Raw genomic sequence first — 22,857 nt, 5'->3', positions numbered from 1 at the left:
TTGGCAGTGAGTTCCAACAGAGAAAAAACACAAGCAAGGAAAGACATAAACCAAACTTTATCAAAACTAAAAGCTCAAGCATCAAAAGACAGGAACAGGACTGGAAAGATGGCACAGCCAGTAAGGCACTAGCCTGCAAAGCCTAACAACCCAGGTTCAATTCTCCAGTGCCTATGTACAGCCAGATGTACACAGTGGCACATCCTCCCTCCCTATGCCACCCCCCCCCGTCTGCTTCCAAATAAATAAAAACATTTTTTGAAAAGAAAGGAGCAAAGTTGGAGACATGGCTTACCAGTTAAGGTGCTTGCATGCAAAACCTAGTACTCACATTCTACTCTCCAGATTCCACGTAGCCAGACACCAAAGTGACATAAAAAAGTGCAATGCCACACACACATGCGCACGAGATGGCACATGCATCGAGTTTGACTGTGGTGGCTGAAGGCCCTTGTGCACCGCTGCCGCCCTCTCACTCTCATAAGCCACACGTGGTGGCGCACACCTTTAATCCCAGCACTCGGGAGACAGAGGTAGGAGGATCAGCGATGGTTCGAGGGTAACCTGAGACTACATAGTTAATTCCAGGTCAACCTGAGCTAGAGAGAGACCCTAACTCAAAAACCAAACAAAGAAAACAAGACAGGAGCAAAGTCAGAAAACAATCTGCAGAAAAATAGCTTTGAAACTCAACTATGATAAGGGTTTGTATAGAGAATTTGTACAAAAGGGAGGGCTGAAGAGATGGTGGTTAAGGCATTTGCAAGGGAAGCTTACAGACCCATGTCAGAATTTATAAACACCACATAAGCCAGATGCACAAAGTGATGGAAGCACACAAGGAACACATGTCCACAAGGTGGTACATGCATCTGGAGTTTGGCTGCAGTGGCTGAGGCCCTGGCACGCCAATTTTCTCACTCTCTAATTAAAAAGGGGGGAGAACACCTTCAAGATGGGTTAGGGACTGATCTACACATTTCCTCCAAAACAACATGTCAATGGCCAGCAGGCAAGGGAAAATATGCATTGACTAGACAGTAGGGAAAAGCAAATCAAAACCACAGTGAGATGCCTCTTTAAGACCACACAGGAAGCTAACAATGAAAACAAAAACAAGAGTTTGGTAGGATGAAGCGAGGAAGGAGGAGACAAGAGAGTCAGAAGTTTAAGATTCATCCTTTGCTACACAGCAAGTTTCAGGCCGCCCTGCCCAACGTGACACAATGGGGGTGGGGGGAATAGTCAGTGAGGATGTGGGTAAACTGACCCCACAGATCCTGCAGACCGGGATGAAAATGATGCAGTGGCTGAGGAGGAAGTCTGGAGGTTCCTCATAAAGTTAAATACAAGCTGGTCCTAGTATCACAGGCCTGTACCTGCAGCCACTCAAGAAGTTGGCAAACTCAAGGCCTTTTGGGGCTATGGAGTGAATTTACAACCAGCCTGTGCCATTTATTGAGCCCCCAATTCAAAGTGAAAAGTAACACAAAGTGAGCTGCAGAGATGGCTGAGCGGTGAGGGCGCTTGCCTGCAAAGTAAGGACCCAGGTTCAATTCCACAGTATACACGTAAGCCAGATGCATGAGGTGGTTCATACTTCTGAGGTTTGTTTCCAGTGGCTACAAGCCCTGGTATATCCATTCTCTTTCCCTGCCTCTCTCTTACTCTCTCTCTCACACACATATATATACATATACATGAGTTTAAATATTCAAACAAGCATTTGTACAAAACTGTTCAAGTAACATTATTCTTACTAGCTGAAAGGCTGACATGATTCACATGTTCATCAAAGATGAACAGGGCTGGGGAAATGGCTCAGAGGCAAGGTGCTTCCTGCTCAAACACGACAACCTGGGGTCAATCCTCAACCACTACGAAAATCCAGGCATGGTGTCGTGCACATAAAATCTGCACTGGTGGAGGTGGAAACAGGAGGCTCCCTGAGCTCACTGGCTAGCTAGTCTAGCTGGATCAGTGATTTCTAGGCTCAGCAAGATGCCCAGTCTCAATGAATAAGGTGGAGAGTGAGTAAGGAAGACATGTGACATCCACCTCTGACCTACCCACACGTGCGTGCAACGAAAGATGAGTGGATTAGCACAAAGAGACATACCCTTCCAATGTACTATTACCTATATAAGAATAAAATACTAAGGCTGGAGAGATGGCTCAGTGGTCAAGGTACTTGCCTTCAAAGCCTAAGGACCCGGGTTCGACTCTCCAGATCGCACATAAGCCAGACACACAAAGGTGAGGAAAGTGCAAGGTTGCACATGCCCACTGGGTGGAGCAAATGTCTGCCATTCAATTGTCGTAACTGACACCCTGGCATGCCAATTCTCTCTCCCTCACTCTGTAAAATAAAAAAAAAGAATTTTAAATTTTATTTTTATTTGTGAGGTAGGGAGGGAGGAACAGAGGGGACAGAACGGGTGTGCCAGGGCCTCTACCCATTGCAAACAAACTAGAATCACATGTGCTATTATGTGCATCTGGCTTAATGTGGGTAATGGGGAATCGAACCCGGGTCCTTCGGCTTCGCAGACAAGTGCCTTAACCAATGAGCCATCTCTCCAACCCCATAAAATATTAATTTTGTTATGTGTATTTTACTTCAGTAAAAAATGTGTGCATACCTTTAATCCCAGCACTCGGGATGCAGAGGCAGTAGAAGGATTGCATTGAGTTCAAGGCCAGCCTGGAACTACGGTGAGTTCCAGGTCGGTCTGGGCTACAGTGAGACCCTACCTCAGAAAAAAATTGTTTAAATACACATATATTCTTAAAGAAATCCAAAACTTGTTACACAGAGTTATGTTTATGATATATATATACTGAATGACTTTCAATGCACGGCAAAATGGAAGATGGGTAATAAAGCATTAAAAATGTACGTGGGGAGTGGAGAGATGGCTTAGCAGTTAAGCGCTTACCTGTGAAGCCTAAGAACCCCAGTTCGAGGCTTGAATCCCCAGGACCCACGTAAGCCAGATGCACACGGGGGCTCATGCATCTGGAGTTTGTTTACAGTGGCTGGAAGCCCTGGTGCACCCATTCTCTCTGTCTCTCTCTCTTTCTTATCACTCTTAACTAAATAATAAAATTTTTTTTAAAAACGTACATGGGCTGACTCAGGGGTTAGAGGCACTCACTGCACAAGCCTGATGGGCACCAGTGTGGAGCCGCAGGAACGAGTGAAGCCAGTGCAATCAGCACATGCACTTAAAAGCCCAACGTGCCTAGGGCAATGGAAGACAGAATCAGAATCCCAAGACTGCGGACAGCAAGTGTGTCGTTCACAGGACCTCACCAAGATGGAAGGTGGGGAGAGATCAACACCCTCTCGGTTGTCCTGATCTCCACATGCACAACGTGGGACGTGTGTGCCCATACACACACACCCCTAAGGTGTAAATTATGTAAAAGACTTCACTATCCTGTTACAAGGCAGTTACTCTGGAACTGTTATCACCTCTCACAAGCTATATGCTCTTGTAACTTTCAGCAACTACAACTAATAGTAGGTAGGTTTTATCCAAGCTGCCCTTAAAGCTTGGTAGGTAGCCAAGGATGGCCTTGAATTCCTGCTTTTCCTGCCTCTACCTACCAACTCCAAGTGCTACAATTATAAATGTATGCTACTATGCCCAGATTTAATTTTGAAGGAACATTTAGACTATTTTCATAGATACATAGTAAATTCTACATCAGGCACTAAAATATGTATCAGTAAGCCAAGAATGGTGGCTCATGGCTATAATCCCAGCACTCAAGAGGCTGAGGTAGTAGTTGTGAGTTTGAGGGCAGCCTGCACTTTATAGAGTTCCAGGTCAGGCTGGCCTAGGAAGAGACTCTGCCTCAAAACAAACAAACAAAACTGGTAGTAGTGGCCCATGCCTTTAATCCCAGCACTCAGGAGGGTGAGGTAGGAGGATAGCTGTGAGTTCAAGGACAGCCTGAGACTCCATGGCAAATTCCAGATCAGAGCAAGACCCTACCTCAAAAAAAACAGAACAATAAAAGTCAACAGATGAAGTAAAATGTAACAAAAACATTCACCTAAGAGCAGAAGGAAAAAGAAAGAGGAAGAAGCAGAAGAATATATCATTTATGAAATAGTAAAAACAAAAACAAAAGCCAGGCCTAGTAGTGCAGGCTTGAAATTCCAGCAACTGAGGAGGCAGAGCCAGGACAGCATCACAAGTTCAAGACCTGCCTGGGCTACATACAGACAGCGTTAAAGGTCCCCCTAGACAACTCAGTGACATGGACTCAAAAAGTAAAGAGACAATTCACCATTTGCCTAGCATGTGCAAAGCCCTAGGTTCAACCCTAGTACTCAAGAGAAACATGGTAAACGCAGTACACACCTGTAACACCTGCACTCAGGAGGCTGGGGCAGGAGGATGTGAGCGCAAGGCCGACCTGGGCTACCCAGTGAGACAATATCTCAGAAAGAATTTCTTTAATATTTTTAAAACTATATTTACTTATTTGCACGTCTGTGTGGAGGGGGTTTGCCAGGGTCCTTTCTCACACACATGGGCTCCATACGCTTATGCCATGTTTTGCATCTGGCTTTACATGGATGCTGGAGAACCGAGTCAGTACTGTCAGACTTTGCAAGCAAGCACCTTTAGCCACCAATGAACCCTCTCTCCAGCCCTGAAAAAAATTACTTTGAAATACATTTATTTATTCCAAGACGAGTGTGCTTGAGTGTGAGTCAGGCTTCTTGCCACTACAAAAGAACGCCTTAGTCCAGACAATCATGTTTGTTTGTTTCTCTGTTTGTTTTTAATGTATCCTATTTATTTATTGGAGAGAAAGAGGCAGACTAAGAGAAGGAGGGAGAGAGTGGGCACACAGGGGACTCCAGCCACTGCAAACGAATTCCATATGCATGCGCCCCCTTGTGCACCTGGCTTATGTGGGTCCTGGAGAGTCAAACCAGTATCCTTTGGCTTTGCTGACAAATGCCTTAACCACTAAGGCATCTCTCCAGCATGAGAAACATGTTTTTAACAAACTAAAAATGAAACATCAAAAACTGAAGCAAAGATCACTGAGTACATGGAGAAAAAGGACACTTAATGTATTTACTGGAAAAAAGATATCATTAACAAACTTCCAAAGTGGGAAAAGAGAGACAGAAAAACTAAACCTCAAAGGCCAGGCATAATGTCATATACCTGGAACCCAACACTGGATGCAGAAGCAGGAAGATCACTGCCTATCTGAGACCAGTCTGAGCTACACAGTCAGTTCCAGGCCAGCCAGCGATACAAAATGAAACATGGGGAGGGAGGGACACAGAGAGGGAGGGAGGGAGGCCTAAAGTGAACAGAAGGAAATAAATTTAAACTATAATGAAGAGGAAAATGCAAACAAGATCTAATCTTGCATATTTTTAAAAGAGATCAATAAAATTTCTAGGCCACCAGGGCTGGGGAAATGGCTCAGCAGCCAAAGGAGCTTGCTTACAAAGCCTGCCAGCTTGAGTTTAATTCCTCAGTACCCACACTAAGCCATGGACACATACATCTGGAGTTCTTCTGCAGGAAAAGAGGCTCTGGTGGATATCTCCCTCCCTCCCTCTCTCCTTCCCTCCCTCTCATCTATCTATCCAGCTCATAAATAAACAAAAAAGAATTAAAAATTGTATGCCACCAACCAGGGTAATTGGGTGAGGAGGAAAAAGGAAAAAATAAAATAAGAGATGGCTCTCTGGCCATCCAGTGCTGTTGTCAGCATTGTCCTCCCGTATTTCAGCACCCTGTATTCTATGCATTGTGAGAGCAAGCAGAGTAGCTCTGAGTTTTCCAGAACTTATAGATATGTGTGTCATAACCGTAAGTATGGACACATAAGCACACACACACCAACTTAGGGCATCAAATTCGGAGTCAAAGTTCCAGTGCCTGTACACATGACTAGAACAATCCAGGAACTCAGCCTAGGCGATAAGCCTTACAGTGTGACCCACCTTCCCTGCCTATGTCCCTGTCCCCAGACCAGAAAAATCTCAATTAGCAAACAAACCTTCTATAATAATGGTCAAAGTATTCATTACAAAAATGTTCTCCACAGGAAAGGTGATACCATCGGGACGTGTAGCCATTTTTAGCACATCTGAAAATAGCAAAAACATGAAATAATGAGTAAATATTTCTTCTCAACATTTTTATTTTATTTAAGAGGCATGTCCTATGAGCCCATTTTGTGTTATCTCCACTTAAGACCTCTAATATGCATGAACTAACAGGGGAAATGGGAATGGATGACTGACAGAGCTTGTTTTCAAAAGTATGCTTGGGGCTAGAGATGGCTTATTGGTTAAGACATTTACCTGAAAAACCAAAGGACCAAGGTTCAACTGCCTAGGACCCACGTAAGCCAGGTGCACAAGATGCGTGCATCTGGAGTTGTCTGTAGTAGCTGGAGGCCCTGGAGGGCCCATTCTCATTCTCTCTCTCTGCCTCTTTCACTTTCAGATAATTTTTTTTTTAAGTGTCTTGGGTTTCACATTGTTTTTGGATTGCAGAATACCTGCATATGCATAATGACATACCTGAAGCTTCTATGTTTACTGTACACTTAGAGCCTGAATATCCTTTAATACAGTACGTCATGCACTTTAGTATTTTGACACATGAAGTTAGGTGTGGAATTTTTCACTTCCAACATCATGCCAGTCCTCAAAAAATTTCAGATATTAAGCATTTTGGATTTCATATTGCAGACACCCTATCTGTAACGCACAGTGAGGATACAAGGGAGACTTAACCTAGCAGCTGTCTGGGACACTGGGTAGGTTGGACCAGGACTCTGGAGCACCAATGGCATCTTATGAAGGATGCAATGATGCACTATACTTGCTACAAGTCGCTTTGTAAAATGACTCTAGTGTTAACAACTGGCCACCTGCACTCTGGACATTAAGCAGGCAGTCTGGGAACTGGGCAGACAGCCGACAAGGCAAGAAAATGAAAAGTAGCACCACTATGACCATGACCACCTCCCTGTGCGCAAAACCAAATAGGAGCCAGGCGCAGTGGCACACTCCTGTGATCCTACCGCTCAGGACGCTGAGGCAGAAACACTGAGTTCGAGGCCAGCCTGGGCTAAAGTGAGACCTTGTCTCAAAAAAAAAAAAGCAGAGAGATAGTTCAGCAGTCAAAGGTGCTTGCTTACAAAGGCTGACAGCCTGCATTCAAGTCCCCAGTACCCACATAAAGTCAGATGCACAAAGTGGCACATGCATTTTGAGTTACATTGGCAGGAGGCCATGGTGCACACAAACTCACTCTGTTTTGCTCTCAAAGAAAATAACTTTTTAAAAAATATCTCCCAAAATAGGATTACTAAATTCTATCATATGTTGTATTCACTGACTATTTTCCTCTTAAAATTAAAAAAAGGTCTAATTTGTGACATGTCAATAAAAGCAATCAGATTGCCACTGGCTGTGGAGTTTCTATTAGTTTTTTGTTTGTTTGTTTTTGAACTCTCATCCACCTCTAGAACGATGGAATTGTAGGACCAGTTGACGCAGAGCTGAGGAACAAATCCAGGGCTTCACGCATGCCGGTGAAGTGCTCTACCAACTGGGCCACATCTCCTGACTAGCTTCTGTCAGACCTGCGCATGCACAGGGAAGGGAGACACGCCACATGAGCGAGAAGAGACCAGTGAAAAGCAAACATATGCTGTTCCTTCCTGGGAGCTCACATCCCCTCTGCTGCAGCCCCATACTTCACCCTACCCTGAACCCCCAGGACAGGACGGACTCTGCACTGCAGGTTTGACTGGAGTGTGACCTCTCGCGCTAGGCAAGGTACAACCAGGGAGTGTTGAGGCGGCTGTGGTGGGTAGTGAATTCCTGACCATTCTCCATCATCAGGTAACTTGCAGTTTATCTACCTTTCAGAAAACCAACTTCAAAGATGGTATTCCCACAAATGTTCCCACATGTTCTCATGGGCAGAAATGCACGATCTAGGTTTGCCTACCCAACAGACCTCTCAAAAGCACTGGCAAAGCACACAGGACACACGGCTGTACAGCCTGCCTTTTCACATTTCCTGTACTTCTCTGATGCACCCGCTTCCTCCTCATCTGTGGCCTCTGCTGCTTTCTTCTTCGCCTGTAGAAGAACAAGGTGAGGTTAAGAGTTCACTGGACTGATGGCATTGGAAGGTTTGCTGCTGAAGTCACACACACATTACAAGTTTGTTTTTGTGGGGGCGTGGGAGGGAGGCTGAAGTTGACGTGATTTTACTTAAAAGATTCTCTAAGGCTGGCTTTAAGCACAGGGGCTAAGAGAAAGGAGGAGAGAGAGGGCACGGGCATGGCTTTCTCATAGAAGAGTGCTGAGGTCAGAATCTGAAATGTCAATTTATTTTTGTGGTGCTTGCAATCAAACCCATGGTCTCATGCACGCTAGGCAAGCACTCTACCAACTGAGCTCCATCCTCAGCCCCAAATGTTTACAGGTGAAGGTCAGTGGCCTCCTGCAAGGACAAGAACTGACTAGTGCAACTTCAGCAAATAACTGTCTTGCTGGAGAGCTAGAAACAGCATTTTCATGACAGGTAGCTCAGAACTAAAACTCATAGAGCCATTCTTAGAAAAAAGTGACATCACATGAGATAAGTCATTCTCAAGTTTATTTTCCTCTCTCCTTATCAGAACACTTAAACCGTTTCAGTATGCAATTATTTATTTAAAACTAGAAAAATTCTAGAAAACTGTAGCAAAAAATTTTATTAAGTAACTAAACCAAAAAAGAAAACAGCAAGTATCCCTCTAACAGTACTCAATCAACTAGAAGCTCAAGTCCAAATTCCTCTCAATGACATCCAAGCCACACATGAACTGGCTCCAGCGTCCACTCTGAAAGCAGTGCCCAGCTGTGAGTCTCCTGTCCCCCATGCTGACCCACATTGTGCCTCCACCTTGCACTTCTCGCCACCAGCTCCACAACTGCTCTCTACACACTTTCACATAATAGGTTTGTTGAATGAACAAGTGACACCTACCTGCCTCCCAGAGCTCCTCCAAGGCAGGTTATCTGGAGAAGCATCAAAAACTGCTCTTTTCTTCATCCTCTCTCTGGCTGCCATTGTACTAGGAAATCTGTGCAGGTTGGGGGGAGAAGGAGAGGGAGGGAAAAAGGAAAGGAAGGGGAAAAAAAATCTAAGCCAGTCATATTATCCCAAGTCTCTGTGTCATTTAGCAGGCATAAGTGCACACTCTGCACACACGCTGCCTGAGTGTAAAGTCACCACATCAAGTTCCTCAACCTCTATGAGCCTTCCTGCTGCCATACATAAAATGGGCACAGCCAGGTATGGTAGTGCATGCACCTGCAAGGTGGGACAAGAGAATCACAAGTTTAAGGTAATCCTTAGCTACATATTGCTTTGGAGGCCAGACTGGAATTCATGAGTCCCTCATCTCAAAAAATTCAAACTTAGGCTGGAGAGATGGTTCAGTAGTTAAGGCATTTGCCTGCAAAGCTTAACAACACAGGTTCGATCCCCCAAGACCCATGCGAAAGGTGGTGCATGCATTTGGAGTTCGCTTGCAACTGGCTGGAGCCCTTGACGTGAACATTCTGCCTCTTTCCCCTCTCTCAAATAAATCAAAAAATATATTTTTTTAAGGCAACAAATGAATCCCAGGCAGACTGTACAGTCACTTCTGACTATAGGAATCCATACTGCATGAAAGCACTGGAATCTTCTATGGGCCACTATCTTATGAGTTCTCAAACTAGTCTAACAGCAGCACAGTTAAATATACATTAGAACCAACACCTACCCAGGTTCCTTGGCTCACCCGTTAGTCATAGCACTCCGGAGATAGAATTAGGAGGACCAGGAGTTAAAAGGTCAACCTTGGCTGTATACAGACTTCAAGACTACTCCGGTCTACACAAGGCCTTGACTCAGAAACAAAGAGTCAATGTCTACAATATAAATGATGTATAGCAGCGAGAAGAGGTTTTGAACTGTAAGAATTCTTTCAACATGAAAAGTGCTCAGTATAAAAAAGAGGCAGGCTCTGTAGTTATCTTTCACCTTCTCTGTCATGTCACTACACACAGAGTGGAAAGGAAACAGGGCATCTGTATGAATGAAGAATTTGGAAGCAGGAAAGTGGTGCCAAAAAGTATAAACTGCACATAATCTTGGAGAAAACCTTGAGGAACTTGTGATCCTACTGCTTGATACCTGCCAATTGTATTGCTGCCTAATGATGCTCACGTATTATTCCCATCGTGGAATCCACCCTGACCCTGAGAATCTCGACATCCATACTGTGGGTGATTTTCCTTTAAAAGTTCACTTCCTTAAAACCAAATTCATGGCAACTGCAGGCACATAAACCCCACACATAGGGGATCAGTCTGGAGGTTTCACTCAGTTGTACAGGGCCAGCTCAGCAGTCATGAGGTCCTGAATTCAATCCCCCAAACACACACACTTAGTTCTACAGCATCCATTATACTGCTAACAGTAATGTTAGAACTGTCTACCTAAAGATACTGTTATACACAATAAAGGATTCCTAGATCCATTTGTATTCTTTCTTTAAATTTACTTGTGTTCTATTTTATTTCATGTGTTATTGGGGATCAAATTCAGGGCCCTACAAATAAATGCCAAGCACACACTCTACCAGTGAACTACATCCCCAGCCCCCATTAACACTTTCAACCAAGCAGACATTCATATAAATATGAATTCTAACAGATATAAAGTTCAGGATGGGGTTTAGGAACATAAATGTAATGGTTCATGCAATATTTACAATAACTAATCATCAACGAATGTATGCGCTCCCCCAAAAAAGCATGGTTTCTAAAAAATTTCACTGAGCCAGCTGTAGTGGTACACACCTTTAATACCAGCACTGAGGAGACAGAGGTGAGAGGATCACCCTGAGACTACATAGTGAATTTCACGTCAGCCTAGGCTATACGTAGAGCTTACGTCAAAAAAAAAAAGTTTATTTTTTTCATTAATACTGTAATCTATATACCAGAAACTTCTTCCGTACCCAGAAACAGGTTTTCCCTCTTTGGGTCACTTAAAACCAGACAAGACTAGCATCTTAACATTCCCACGCTCATCAAATATTCAGAAACATGGATCCAGAGTAGTAATTCAATATTACATGATTTATCCAATATGCAATCCAATAATCCATTGCTGAATTCCAACTGCCCGGGTGTCCTGAGCTGCCGTCCTTACTGGACGGTAAGTAATTACTGAGGGTGATGTTCTCACGCACCCCTGAAGAAAACTTCCATGCTCTGGAGCCTTCCGCCCACTGGCACAGATTTCGTCGAAAGCAAAGCGGGAGTGGCAGCGCACTCCCGGCACTCAGGGGTCGCGGCGGGAGGACCGCGACGGTGAGCGGGAGGCCAGCAGAAGCCTTCCGCGGCGCCGGCGAGGGAGAGCCCACACCTGGCGCGGCCTCGGCGTCCGGGAGCCCGGCCTTCCTCAGCGGGCCTGCCGGTGCCTTCCCCTCGAGCCAGCCGAGCCGGGGCCCCGCGGCTACCGAAGGCTCGCCGGTCAGCGCGGGCGGGACCGCGGGCGCGGCGGGGACGCGTGCTCGACGGCCGGGCTCCCCACCGGGGGCGCCCGGGACTCAGCTTCGCGCGGGGGACGAGGCGTCCCGGCTGAAAGGCACCGCGACGAGCAGCAGCAACGCGTGGGCGAGGCGGGGCGCCCAGGCCGCGGCCCGGAGGACCCTCTCCCGCGAGGGTCGCCACCCGCCCCTTCCCCCCGGGGCGCCGGGCAGGAGCCTCAGGGACACCCGCCCCCGACACCCTTGACGCAGCGCTGTTGCCGCCGCCGCCCCCACGCCCGGCCCCCGAGCATGGAACCCCTACCTCGGTCAGCCAACTGGGCCGCCAGCCGCAACTCCCGCTCAACCGCCACGGCTTCCACCATCATCGCGGGGTGTCCGGGAGTGGGCGGAGCCCGCAGAACCAGGGAGCCGGAGGCTGCGTCGCTCGCCCCGCCCCGCCCCGCCCCGCCCCGCCCATTTCCGCCCCTGCGCAAACCCCACGTCGGGGAGGGGCGGGGCCCGCGCATGGTAGGCGTGGCCTATAGCGTGGGGCGTGGTCTGCGTGCAATGGGCGGGCCTTCGCCTTGTGGGCGGGGCCCGTGTGTTGTGGGCGTGTCTTCTCTTTCTGGGTGGGGCCTGCGTGTCGTGGGTGGGTCTTCACGTTGTGGGCGGGGTCTGCACTCTCCCGTGGGCTTTTTGCAGGCCCTTGGAGTTGGCAGTGTTACTTTGCAGGGCGAGGATCACTGGCAAGGTAGGTTCCCAGAGAGCCAAGAGCTAGGCGGTGAGCTAAGGAATGGCTGGCGAGGACTGTGAACATTTTCTTGAATGAGGCGTCCTCCAAAGCGCCGACGGATATGAGGCTCACGGAACAGAAACTAAAACTGTTGAGTAACAAGGGCAAACGTAATGGTTTGAGTTATTTTAAAGTGTCCTTCAAAGCATTTGTATGCACTGCCAATTTTTAAGAGAAATGCGACCAAAATAGTGAGTGATGTCTGGGGGCGGGGTGGGAGGTAACTGAGCCCTAGTAAATATTCTGTGGGTGTTACAGGTGACGTGCGCATGTGTAAATATCTCTTTCTTTCTTTTGGTTTTTCAAGGTAGGGTCTCACTCTAGCTCAGACTGACCTGGAAATAACGCTATATTCTCAGGGTGGCCTCGAATTCACGGCAGTCCTCCTACCTCTACCTCTGGAGTGCTGGGATTAAAGGCATGCGCCGCCACGCCCGGCTCTGTAAATATCTTAATTAAATCATATTCAGGATTTGTGGATCTTAGGGAAGTCACCCTTCAATTTAACGAAATTTAAAAGACTGAAGCAGAAGCCAGGTGATAATCCCATCACTCTCAAGCTGAAGTAGGAGGATCATCACGAATTTCAGGCTGCCCTAGAATACTCTAAGGGTGGGAAAGCTAAATAAGTTGTTTTAAAAAATAAATAAATAAACATTTTATTTATTTGAGAGAGACAAAGTGGCAGAAAGAGAGAGAATGGGTGAACCTCCAGCCACTGCAAATGAAATAGTCACATGTGCCACCTTGCTCATTTGCCTTACATGGGTACTAGGGAAATGAAGCTGAGTCCTTGGCCTTCGCGGACAAGCACCTTAAGCATTAAATCATCTCTCCAGCCCCTAAACAAGTTTTAATAAATGAGCAGAAAACTTGGAGGGCCAGTAAACTCACTTGAACAAGGTGGGTGTTATTATGAAGTTGACCTTTATTCTTCTTGTGCTTTGCACTTTTATTGCACTTAAAAAACTTTTTATTCTCTAGAAATGACAAATGAATGCACTGGGAAGCTGTTAGAACAGTTCAGTGATGTTTTAGGGTACTGTTACAGTTCATGCCTCAGTGACTGGAACAGGGGTCAGGTTGTTGCTCTGATGAACAGTGGTCATTGTGCTTTCCATTTCCAGTAGAACATTTCTTCATGAGGACAACTTTTGGGTCCAATGTTCTGACAGAAAGCATAAATGGGCCTGGCCATAATCCCAGCCCTCAGGAGGCAGAGGTAGGAGGATGGTCACCCTGAGACTGCATAGTGAATTCCATGTCAGTGTGGGATAGAGCCTGACTCTCTGATAAGAGAGAGAGAGAGAGAGAGGGAGGGAGGGAGGTAGAGAGAGAGAGAGAGAGAGAGAGAAAAGAGAAGAGAAGAGAAGAGAAGGGGAGGGGAGGAGAAGGGGAGGGAAGGGAAGGGAAGGGAAAGCAGAAATGGGACAAGTGCAACTCTCCCGCTTTTCTGTGTCCATCTTAATTACATACTTCCAGATGATCTCTCAGTGAGCTCTGGGAGCACCTTCTGTCAGCACTGCCCTGGCAAAAGACTTTTGTTAACAAATACTTTCTGCAAAAAGAATTTATGTCCCATTATTGATGGAGGTGGCTTTTGGAATCCTAAACACACGGATGCCAAATCCTGCAACAAGAGGAGACCTTTCCTCAAATTGCTGCCTTTGTGCCATTTCTGCTATTTTATAAATCATTAAACCACTTACAGCAGACAATCCAAAGTTGGTTAATTCCACTAGTGATTTAAAGGAAATGTTGGAATGTGATGTGATGTTGACCTTAATAATGTAAGGATGGGCTTTTCCTTACATGTGTACATGAATCAGTTTCTGTTCTGTGTATTTTTTTTTAATTTTTTTGTTTATTTTATTTATTTATTTGAGAGCGACAGACAGACAGAGAAAGAGGCAAATATATATAGAGAGAGTATAGGTGTGCCAGGGCCTCCAGCCACTGCAAACGAACTCCAGACGCGTGCGCCCCTTTGTGTATCTGGCTAATGTGGGTCCTGGGGAATCGAGCCTCGAACCAGGGTGCTTAGGCTTCAAAGGCAAGTGCTTAACTGCTAAGCTATCTCTCTAGCCCTGTTCTGTGTATTTTTTTTTTTAATTTTTTTTTTAGATTTTTATTTATTTATTTGATTATTTGAGAGTGACAGAGAGAGAAAGAGGCAGATAGAGAGTGAGAGAGAGAATGGGCACGCCAGGGCTTCCAGCCTCTGCAAACGAACTGCAGACGCGAGCGTCCCCTTGTGCATCTGGCTAACGTGGGACCTGGGCAACCGAGCCTTGAACTGGGATCCATAGGCTTCACAGGCAAGCGCTTAACCGCTATGCCATCTCTCCAGCCCTCTGTGTATCTTTTGATGTAATTGAACACATTTAAACCCAGTCATGGCAGCCCTTGCCTTTAGTCCTAGCACTCGGGAATCTGAAGTAGGAGGATGAGGAGCGCCATGAGCTCAAGGCCAACCTTAAGCTACAGAGTAAGTTGCAGGTCAGCTTGGGTAGAGTGAAACCCTGCCTAGAAAAGACCAAACACTAAGAAACAATCAAAACAAGAACGCCTGACTTAAAAGGGAAGGGATGTAGCTCAGGGTTACAGTGCTTGCATAGCATCGGTGAAGCCATGGATTCAATGCACAGTGCCACAATACAAGCAAAGAAAAAGACTCTATGAGAAAGTTACATTATTTGAAAATACAAATTTCTGGTGAAGGAATATTGTTCCTCCTGTAGCTTAACCAACTGTCAAGATTTTTTTTTTTTTTTAACTTTAGCATAAGGAGAACAAGCTACAATCGGTGTGGGTTCTAGAAAGCAGATGAACTACTGGTTTCTTCTAGATTGAAAACAGGTGAATTCTAACCCAGCCATGGAAAAGCCCATAAGTAACTCTGCATGATAGAATGCACAAATCCTCAAGGGTTAGCGGTTAACAGCACTGAGTACTTCCCAGAGGTGGAAGGGTGGGATTGACACAAGGAATACTGATGGTTTGAAACTCTGGTTCAGAAAAGGCTGAATCCCAGGATCCTTCTCCCTCTCTCCTCCTATTTATCTACCTACTTACCTATCATCTGTCTGTCTATCTATCTATATGCAAATAAAGAAAGAGAGTGGGGGTGGGCACTCCAGTGCCTCTTGCTACTACACACTGGAGATGTGCCCACTCTATGCACCTGGCTTTATGTGGGTACTGGGGAATCAAATCCAGTCCGCCAGGCTTTGCAAGGAAGCACTTTAACCACTGAGCCATATCTCCAGCCCTTTTTATCAACTTCTTGCAATTAGGTGTTAGGTGTTTGCTCCTTGTCACCACAACAGGCTTGGGGGAGAGAGGTGTGTGAGTTTAGGGAGAGGGTAAACCAGAGCCTATGACCAGGACAGTACAATACACATCTTCCAAGATAGGAGTATCACAGATTTACTGAACATAGGCAAGATGGATGCTGGAACCTTCTCCCAGCCCATCTTTTCTTATCTGGGTAAAGAATGGTTGTGGGGCAGGGATTCAATTATTCAACCAGGAATCAGAAAATATACCTATGGAAAATAACCAGACAACAAACCACATAAAAATACAGAAATGAATCCCAGCATTTGGGAGGTAGAGGAAGGAGGATTGCCAGGAGTTTAAGGTCACCCTGAGACTACATAGTGAATTCCAGGTCAGCCTGGGCTATAGCGAGACCCTGCATTGAAAAACCAAAAAAAAAAAAAAAAAAAAGCAGAAGCATTTCCAATTTTGAAGATTTGGAGATATTTCCATTAGTTTTATCAGCTGAGCATCCTTAGTCTAAAAATCCATAATCCAAAATGCTCCAGACTCAGAAACTTTTAGAGCATCATGTTACCCTTCAGAAAGTTTTAGATTTCAGAGCAGCCTATAATACATCTAGCTACCCAAATGAACTGCACTCATCATTCAGTGACGTTTACAAGGATAGCCCTGCCTCCCCACCCTCACTCATTCTTGAGTTTTGTTTTTTCTTGGTGTTTTTGAGATAGGGCCTTGCTGTAGCCCAGGCTGACCTGGAATTCACTACGTAGTGTCAGGCTGGCCTCAAATTCATTGTGATCCTCCTACCTCTGTTTCCCAAGTGCTGGGATTAAAGGCATATGGCACCACGCCAGGCAGAAAGAGAGAATGGGTGTTTCACTGCAAATAAACTGCAGATGCATGTGCCACTTTGTGCATCTGGCTTTACTTGGGTTCTGGGGACTCAAACCCAGGTTGTCAGGCTTTGCAGGCAAGCCCTATTTAACCGAGTCACTTCTCTATTCTCTAGCCCAGTTGCTTCTCTTACTGGGACCAAGAATGTTCTTCATAGCAAATCTGTTGAACTCTTTGCATCGTGTATAATAAAAAGATGTAAACAGAATTTTTATAAGTAGGATGCTAGAAAAATTCTAAGCTTATGAAAGTTTTAAACTGCGGAGGTCCTGATTTTTGTTGTGGTTATTCTTTCTGTTTAAACTTAAGACCACACCATTTTAGTTTACTGAATTATACATTCAGTTTTGTAAGATCTTTCCTAATGTGTGATACGCAGTCTACTTTCACTACTAGACTCACGGACATGGAACATTCTGTAGGGCTTATTGGATGTTGGAACTGTTTGTTTGTTTTGAGATAGGTCTCACTGTGTAGCTCTGGTTGGTCTGGAACCCACTGTGTAAACCCGAGTGGCCTTGAAGTTGTAGTGCTGGGATATAGCATGTGCCACCACTGCCAGCTTGGATGCTGAAATAACTTTTTTTAAAGTCACATAGGGGCTGGAGAGATGGCTTAGTGCTCAAGGCACTTGCCTTGGAAGATAAGGACCCAGGTTCATTTCCCCAGAACCCACGCACCAGATGCACAAGATGGCACATGCATCTAGAGTTCATTTGCAGTTGGCTGGGGGCCCTGGCATGCCCATTTTTTTCTCTCTCCATTCATCTCTCTCACACATAAATAAATAAATAAATAAAAATTAAAAAAAATTTAAAGTCAGATGTGGGCTGAAGAGATGATTTAGCAGTAAAGGTGCTTGCCTGTGAAGCATAAGGACCCAGGTTTGGTTCTCCAGTACCCACAGAAGCCAGATGCACAAGGTGGTTTGTGCATCTGGACTTCATTTACAGTGGCTGGAGGCCCTGGTGAGCCCGTTCTTTCTATCTTCCTCTTTCTATCTCAAAGAAATAAAATATTTTTAAAATTCATATAGGTTTGGGCCTGAGGAGATGACTTATCAGGTAGGAGTGCTTGTCAAGCACCTGAGAGGACCTGAGTTCATTTTCCAGGACCCATGTAAATAGCTGTATATAAACCCAGTCCCATGGGGAACAGAGACTGGAGACTTAGTGGGCCTCACTGGTCAACCAGTCTGGCCAAAAATGGCAGCTCTGTGTTCAATGGAAGGAAAGATGTGGCTGAGCAAAAGAAAAAGACACAAGGACTGAAGTGGCGGGTTAGCGGTCAAGGAAGTTGCCTGTGAAGCCTAAGGACCTAGGTTTGATTTGCCAACACCCACATAAGCCAAATGCACAAGGTGGCACATGTGTCTAGAGTTCATTTACAGTGCCTAGAGGCCCTGGTGCATCCTCCCTCCTCCCCCTCTCTCTTTCTCTCCCTCCCTCTCTCTCCCTCACTCTCTCTCTCTCTCTGTGCCTCTCTCAATAAACAAATGAAATATTTAGAAAGAAAAAAGAAAATGTCCTCTGGCTTCCACTCACACACACATTGGACACACATACTGCATGCACACATATATAGCCCACACCATGTTATCTATGCCCACACATGATTCTGCATGCACACATATCTGTATGCACACATGTATACCCTACACCATGTTATCTACATCCACACATGATGCATGCACACATGTATGCTCCAGACTGTGTTATCAACACACACACGAGCCTGCATGCACAGATGTATATCCCACACCATGCTATCTACACCCACACATGATGCACACACAAAAAAAAAAAAAGAAAAGAAAGAAAGAAAGAAAGACAAACCACTGGGGTAACTCACACCTCAGCAAAGTGCTGAGAAGAAGTGACAGTGGAGTGTCCAATGCTAAGTGAGACATCTCTATCACACCCTTCAAGGCTCAGGGACCGTTACAGAGGTGGCTGAAAGAAGGTAAGAGCCAAAGGAAAGTTAGAAGTGCCTTGCAGTTCTACCTTCCAGACACAAAGTAGCCATGGTATTTATGACCTCACGGGATGACACTATCTACACAAGACCTGCATAATATGGGGGTAAGAATGATGGCATCAAAATTGAAGAGACATTAGTTGGAAAGAAGGGATTCGGTGGAAGGGAGATTTGGGAGGAGCATAGGGGGGTGGTGGGAGGATTTTGTGGTTATGAATACTGTCTACATATATGCGGAAGTTGTTAATAAGAGTCCAAAGTCAAGCAGGTTTTCACTTGATTCATGAGTAGACTTATAATGCTCTTCAGTGATGCCCCATGGGTATTTTGCACCTAGGCTTTGGAGACATCAGCCTGTGAGAAAAAGGTATCTATGCAACTATGGATGACACAAGAACTTCACTTGATATTAAAGAGTACCCTGATACTGAGGCACAGAAGAGTTCCGTACTAACCCTGAGAGAATGGCAAGAGAAGTGGGAGACCCATCAAATTGCATTTCACAAAGAACAAGGACATCAGTAAGATATGTTTGGTCTGTTACATGAAAATGTTCTGTCAGAAATTGACTGAAATAATAATATAGCTATACATTATTAGATTGACTTTTAGATGCTGATTGTAATCTTTTCATTTTGGTATTTCTGATATTGGCACAGTTTTTTTCTCAGTATATAATGATACAATGTACAGATTTTTGGGTTCCTTTAAGAAGTACGTCTTTTGAAAACCCCCTTTAGCATCTCTGCAGCGCTCGTATGGGCTTCCACAGGCGCTCACCCCCTCGTCCTCCGCGGTGGCGCTGCTGGCCTGCTTCCCAACTGCACGCCTTCTGACGCCAAGGCACTACCTACGTGGTGAGGCCTAGACATTGGAAGGAATCCGAGAATTAGGATGGTGAGCAGTTATTTGCAGTAGTCATTTTCAGAACAGCAATTATACATCACAGGCCTGGTGCTGAGCTAAGTGGGTCATCACAAAGCATCTCTCTTCTAGGGAAGCACCTCAGCTTCCTGAGACGTTATCATCACCAGCACCGTCATCATCACATTGGCACGCTAAGTGGAAGTCAAGACAGACTCCCAGAATCATTGATAAAGGATAACATGGAGATGACCTTAAACAGCCACTTCCATACAGGGGAACTTAAGTATAAGAGTGAAACTTATTTAGAGAATTTTCCATGAACTGCATGTGGAAAAATTTAAACAGCTGTGTCACTGAGCAAATTACTTAACTGTCTTGCTTATATGTTAGCTGGAGATTGTAATTATTAATATGGCCTACTAAGTAGCATTGTTGGAAGTGCCAAGTGAAGTAATGCATGGAAAGTTCTTATGGCATGAGCTGTACTTCTATGCATTGGGACAGTTAAAACAAGCATTGTTATGTCGTATCTTTCTCTCTAGGCTATTAAAGAAGCATCTGGATCATTTTCTTGAAGGCGAGAGTGGACTGAGGGTATTTTTCCCTCTTTGTGGAAAAGCAGTTGAGATGAAATGGTATGAGCAAAGAAGCTTTAACATACTTGTATCTGATGACTAATTTTTTGTGTGACTAACAGAATCTAGGTTAAAAAAAAAAAACTCACATTCTCAGAACGGGTATGGTGGTGCACATGTGTAATCCTAACACTTGGGATTTGGTAGCAGGAGGATGAGAAGTTAAAGTCCAGCCTCAGCTAACAGCAAGTTCAAGGCCAGCCTGAGCTATATTAGTGCCTGTGCTAAAAAGGAAAAAAGTAGCCGAATATGGTGGCACTGCGTTTAATCACAGCAAGTTTAAGGCCAGCATGAAACTACATAGTGAATTCCAGGTCAGTCAGCCTGGGCTAGAGTTGAGCCCCTACCTTGAAAAACAATTAAAAAAGGAAAAAAGACAAACCACAAATCCAAACCCTTGCGTTGGGGAGATAGCTCATTGGTTCAAAGCACTTTCTCTGTAAGGCTGACAACTGGACTTTGGATCCCTGGGGCCCGTGTAAAGCCGGATGTGCAATGACACTGGAGTCTGTGACCCTCATGTGCTGATGACAGTAGGAGGCAAGTCAGAAGAATGCCGGTTAGTCTAGACTTTGCCGTACAAAGAGGCGGAGGAGACCCCCACAGACACTGATTCCTGTAAGGTGAAAACAGAGGACCGACACTCCACAGTTGTCCTCTGACCTCCACATGTGCACCATGGCTTGCATACACCCACATTTTATACACACACACACACACACACACACACACACACACACACGCCAGACTTGGTAGTTCATGCCTATAATCCCAGCATGTGGGAAGCTGAGATAAGAGGATAGTCATAAATTCAAGGCCAGCCTGGGCTTACAGAGTAAATTCTAGGTAAGCCTGAGTTAGACCTTGCCAAAAAAAAGTAATATACAAACTAAAATTCCTACTAGCTAAAATCCTACTTAGCAGCAAATAACCTGTCGTGATGCCCACACAAGTGCAGTAGTGGCACACAGCCATGGTGGGGAACCAACTGCTCTTGATTTGGCTAACTGATCCCCTCAGTGGTACGGGACCCATCACTGGAGCTAGGAAACAAGTCAGAACCAAATCCAAACATAAGCGCACTCTCCATTATCAAGCTACCATCAATCATGGGCTACAAGAGGGCCTACACCTATTAAATTCTCTCTAAAAAAGTAAGGGTTATCTCATTTGTCCTGGTGCTAACTTACTTTCTGTTGGAGAATCTGCTTCTCTTTTTCAGATAGATGTAGATCCTAAGGAGAGAGCCACCCCATCATACCTCAAAAGGGCCCCAGCTAAAACTAAGAAAAATTGGCGAAACAAGCAAGGGTATTGTTTTCCTGGTGAACCAGATACAAGCACAAGGGGGAAGGAGATCAATACAGAGAAAAATCAACTCCTACCAAATCAGAGAGCCAGACACCCAGAGGCTCCAACACCTCATCACTGAAGCAGACCAAAAATGACCCCAACATGGCTCAGGGAAATTTTGCGGAAGAGGGGACAGAAAGAATGTCAGAGCTACAGGTTGGGTCATGATATACAGAGACATTTATCTTACCCATAACTGTGGGCTCACTCCACAATGCACGACCCATATACCTCAACAAGGAGGGGTCAAGGGGAGGGGTTAGGTCACGAATGAGCCTAATAATGGTACCAAACTGACTGTATTTGCTGAATACAAAACTAATAAATAAATAAATAAAATTCCATTCTTAGGAAATGCAAAGGATTCTATATTTTTAGTAGACTCTTGCCAATAGTTACAAAAGTAATATTTTCACAGTAAGAGAGAAAGCTGAGTCCAGTAGACCTTTTCTTTCTATATTGCATCTCCAAAAAGAAAAAAAAAAAAAAAAAGAACTAGTAACTCAGTGTGGTATTGTAGTCACCTTCACTGGAACAAAATGCCCAATCAAAAGCAGCTGATAGAGCCAGGTGTGGCAGCTCACACCTTTAATCCAGCACTTGGAAGACAGAGGTAGCAGGATCACTGTGAGTTTGAAGCCAGCATGAAACTCCTTAGTGAATTCCAGGTTAGCCTGGGCTACAGCGAGGCCTTACCTCAAAAAAACAAAAAACAAAAATGATTTCTTCCTCCTCCTCTTCTTCTTTTTATTTTTTTTATTTTTAAGGCAGGGTCTCACTCCAGTCCCAGCTGACCTGGAATTCATGGTGTAGTCTCAGGGTGGCCTCAAACCTGCCTGCCAAGTGCTGGGATTAAAAGCAAGTACCACCACAACCAGCTTAAAAAGAATGATTTCTTCCCTACATAAATACCTGTGATCTACCCACAAGGCATGCAGGCATTTGGAGTGCATTCCCTAGTGGAGATGATAAGATTTCTGCAGCACACTTGTAACTTGTACTTAAGAGCTTATGTTAAATTGCTATCATACCTTGAGATTCAAGTATGGCCATAAAATTGAGAGCTATCTTATTAGACCTGTGTTTATTTACGTATTTATTTATTCGAGAGAATATTCAAGAGAGAGAAAGAGGTATATATAGAGAGATAAAGAGAGAATGGGCTCGCCAGGGTCTCTAGCCACTACAAATGACTCCAGATGCATAAACAACCTAGTGCATCTGGCTTATGTGGGTCCTGGGGAATTGAACCTGGCTCATTTAGCTTTTCCTGCAAGAGCCTTAACTGCTAAGCTACCTCTTCACTCTAGACTTGTGTTGTAACCAACTCAACCAGAATTATTTTGGAAACTACCTTTGGGAAAAAAACAGTGTATCAGGGATGCAGTCATAAATGGTAACTTTCAGCTGTAGCAGAGACTTTGGCAACATTAGTGAAACAGTTCAGAGAGCTAAATGGGGCTG

General features: G+C 45.0%; 2 protein-coding genes across 2 annotated transcripts in view; one reads left to right on the top strand and one right to left on the bottom strand.

Moving 5' to 3' along the window:
* The window catches only part of LOC123455617 (lysine-specific histone demethylase 1B-like), a 43,822-nt gene extending 32,295 nt beyond the window's left edge, over window positions 1-11,527 (bottom strand). Inside the window, exons 1-4 of the mRNA XM_045137037.1 lie at window positions 11,484-11,527; window positions 9,048-9,144; window positions 8,019-8,152; window positions 6,049-6,138 (exon numbers count right to left, since the gene is read on the bottom strand). Coding sequence (XP_044992972.1) covers window positions 6,049-6,138; window positions 8,019-8,152; window positions 9,048-9,091 — 268 coding nt within the window. The 5' untranslated portion in view covers window positions 9,092-9,144; window positions 11,484-11,527. The remainder of the gene's footprint in view (window positions 1-6,048; window positions 6,139-8,018; window positions 8,153-9,047; window positions 9,145-11,483) is intronic.
* Window positions 11,528-12,288: 761 nt separating this feature from the next.
* Window positions 12,289-22,857, top strand: part of LOC123455567 (thiopurine S-methyltransferase-like) — a 35,346-nt gene continuing 24,777 nt past the window's right edge. The window contains exons 1-3 of the mRNA XM_045136786.1: window positions 12,289-12,340; window positions 18,876-19,059; window positions 19,948-20,040. Coding sequence (XP_044992721.1) covers window positions 18,920-19,059; window positions 19,948-20,040 — 233 coding nt within the window. The 5' untranslated portion in view covers window positions 12,289-12,340; window positions 18,876-18,919. The remainder of the gene's footprint in view (window positions 12,341-18,875; window positions 19,060-19,947; window positions 20,041-22,857) is intronic.

The sequence above is a fragment of the Jaculus jaculus genome, chromosome 17 (genome assembly GCF_020740685.1).
Source record: "Jaculus jaculus isolate mJacJac1 chromosome 17, mJacJac1.mat.Y.cur, whole genome shotgun sequence".
In the NCBI taxonomy this organism is placed as follows: Eukaryota; Metazoa; Chordata; class Mammalia; order Rodentia; family Dipodidae; genus Jaculus; species Jaculus jaculus.
Note: the sequence above shows the minus strand (reverse complement) of the source record. Positions and strands in the feature narration are given on the sequence as shown.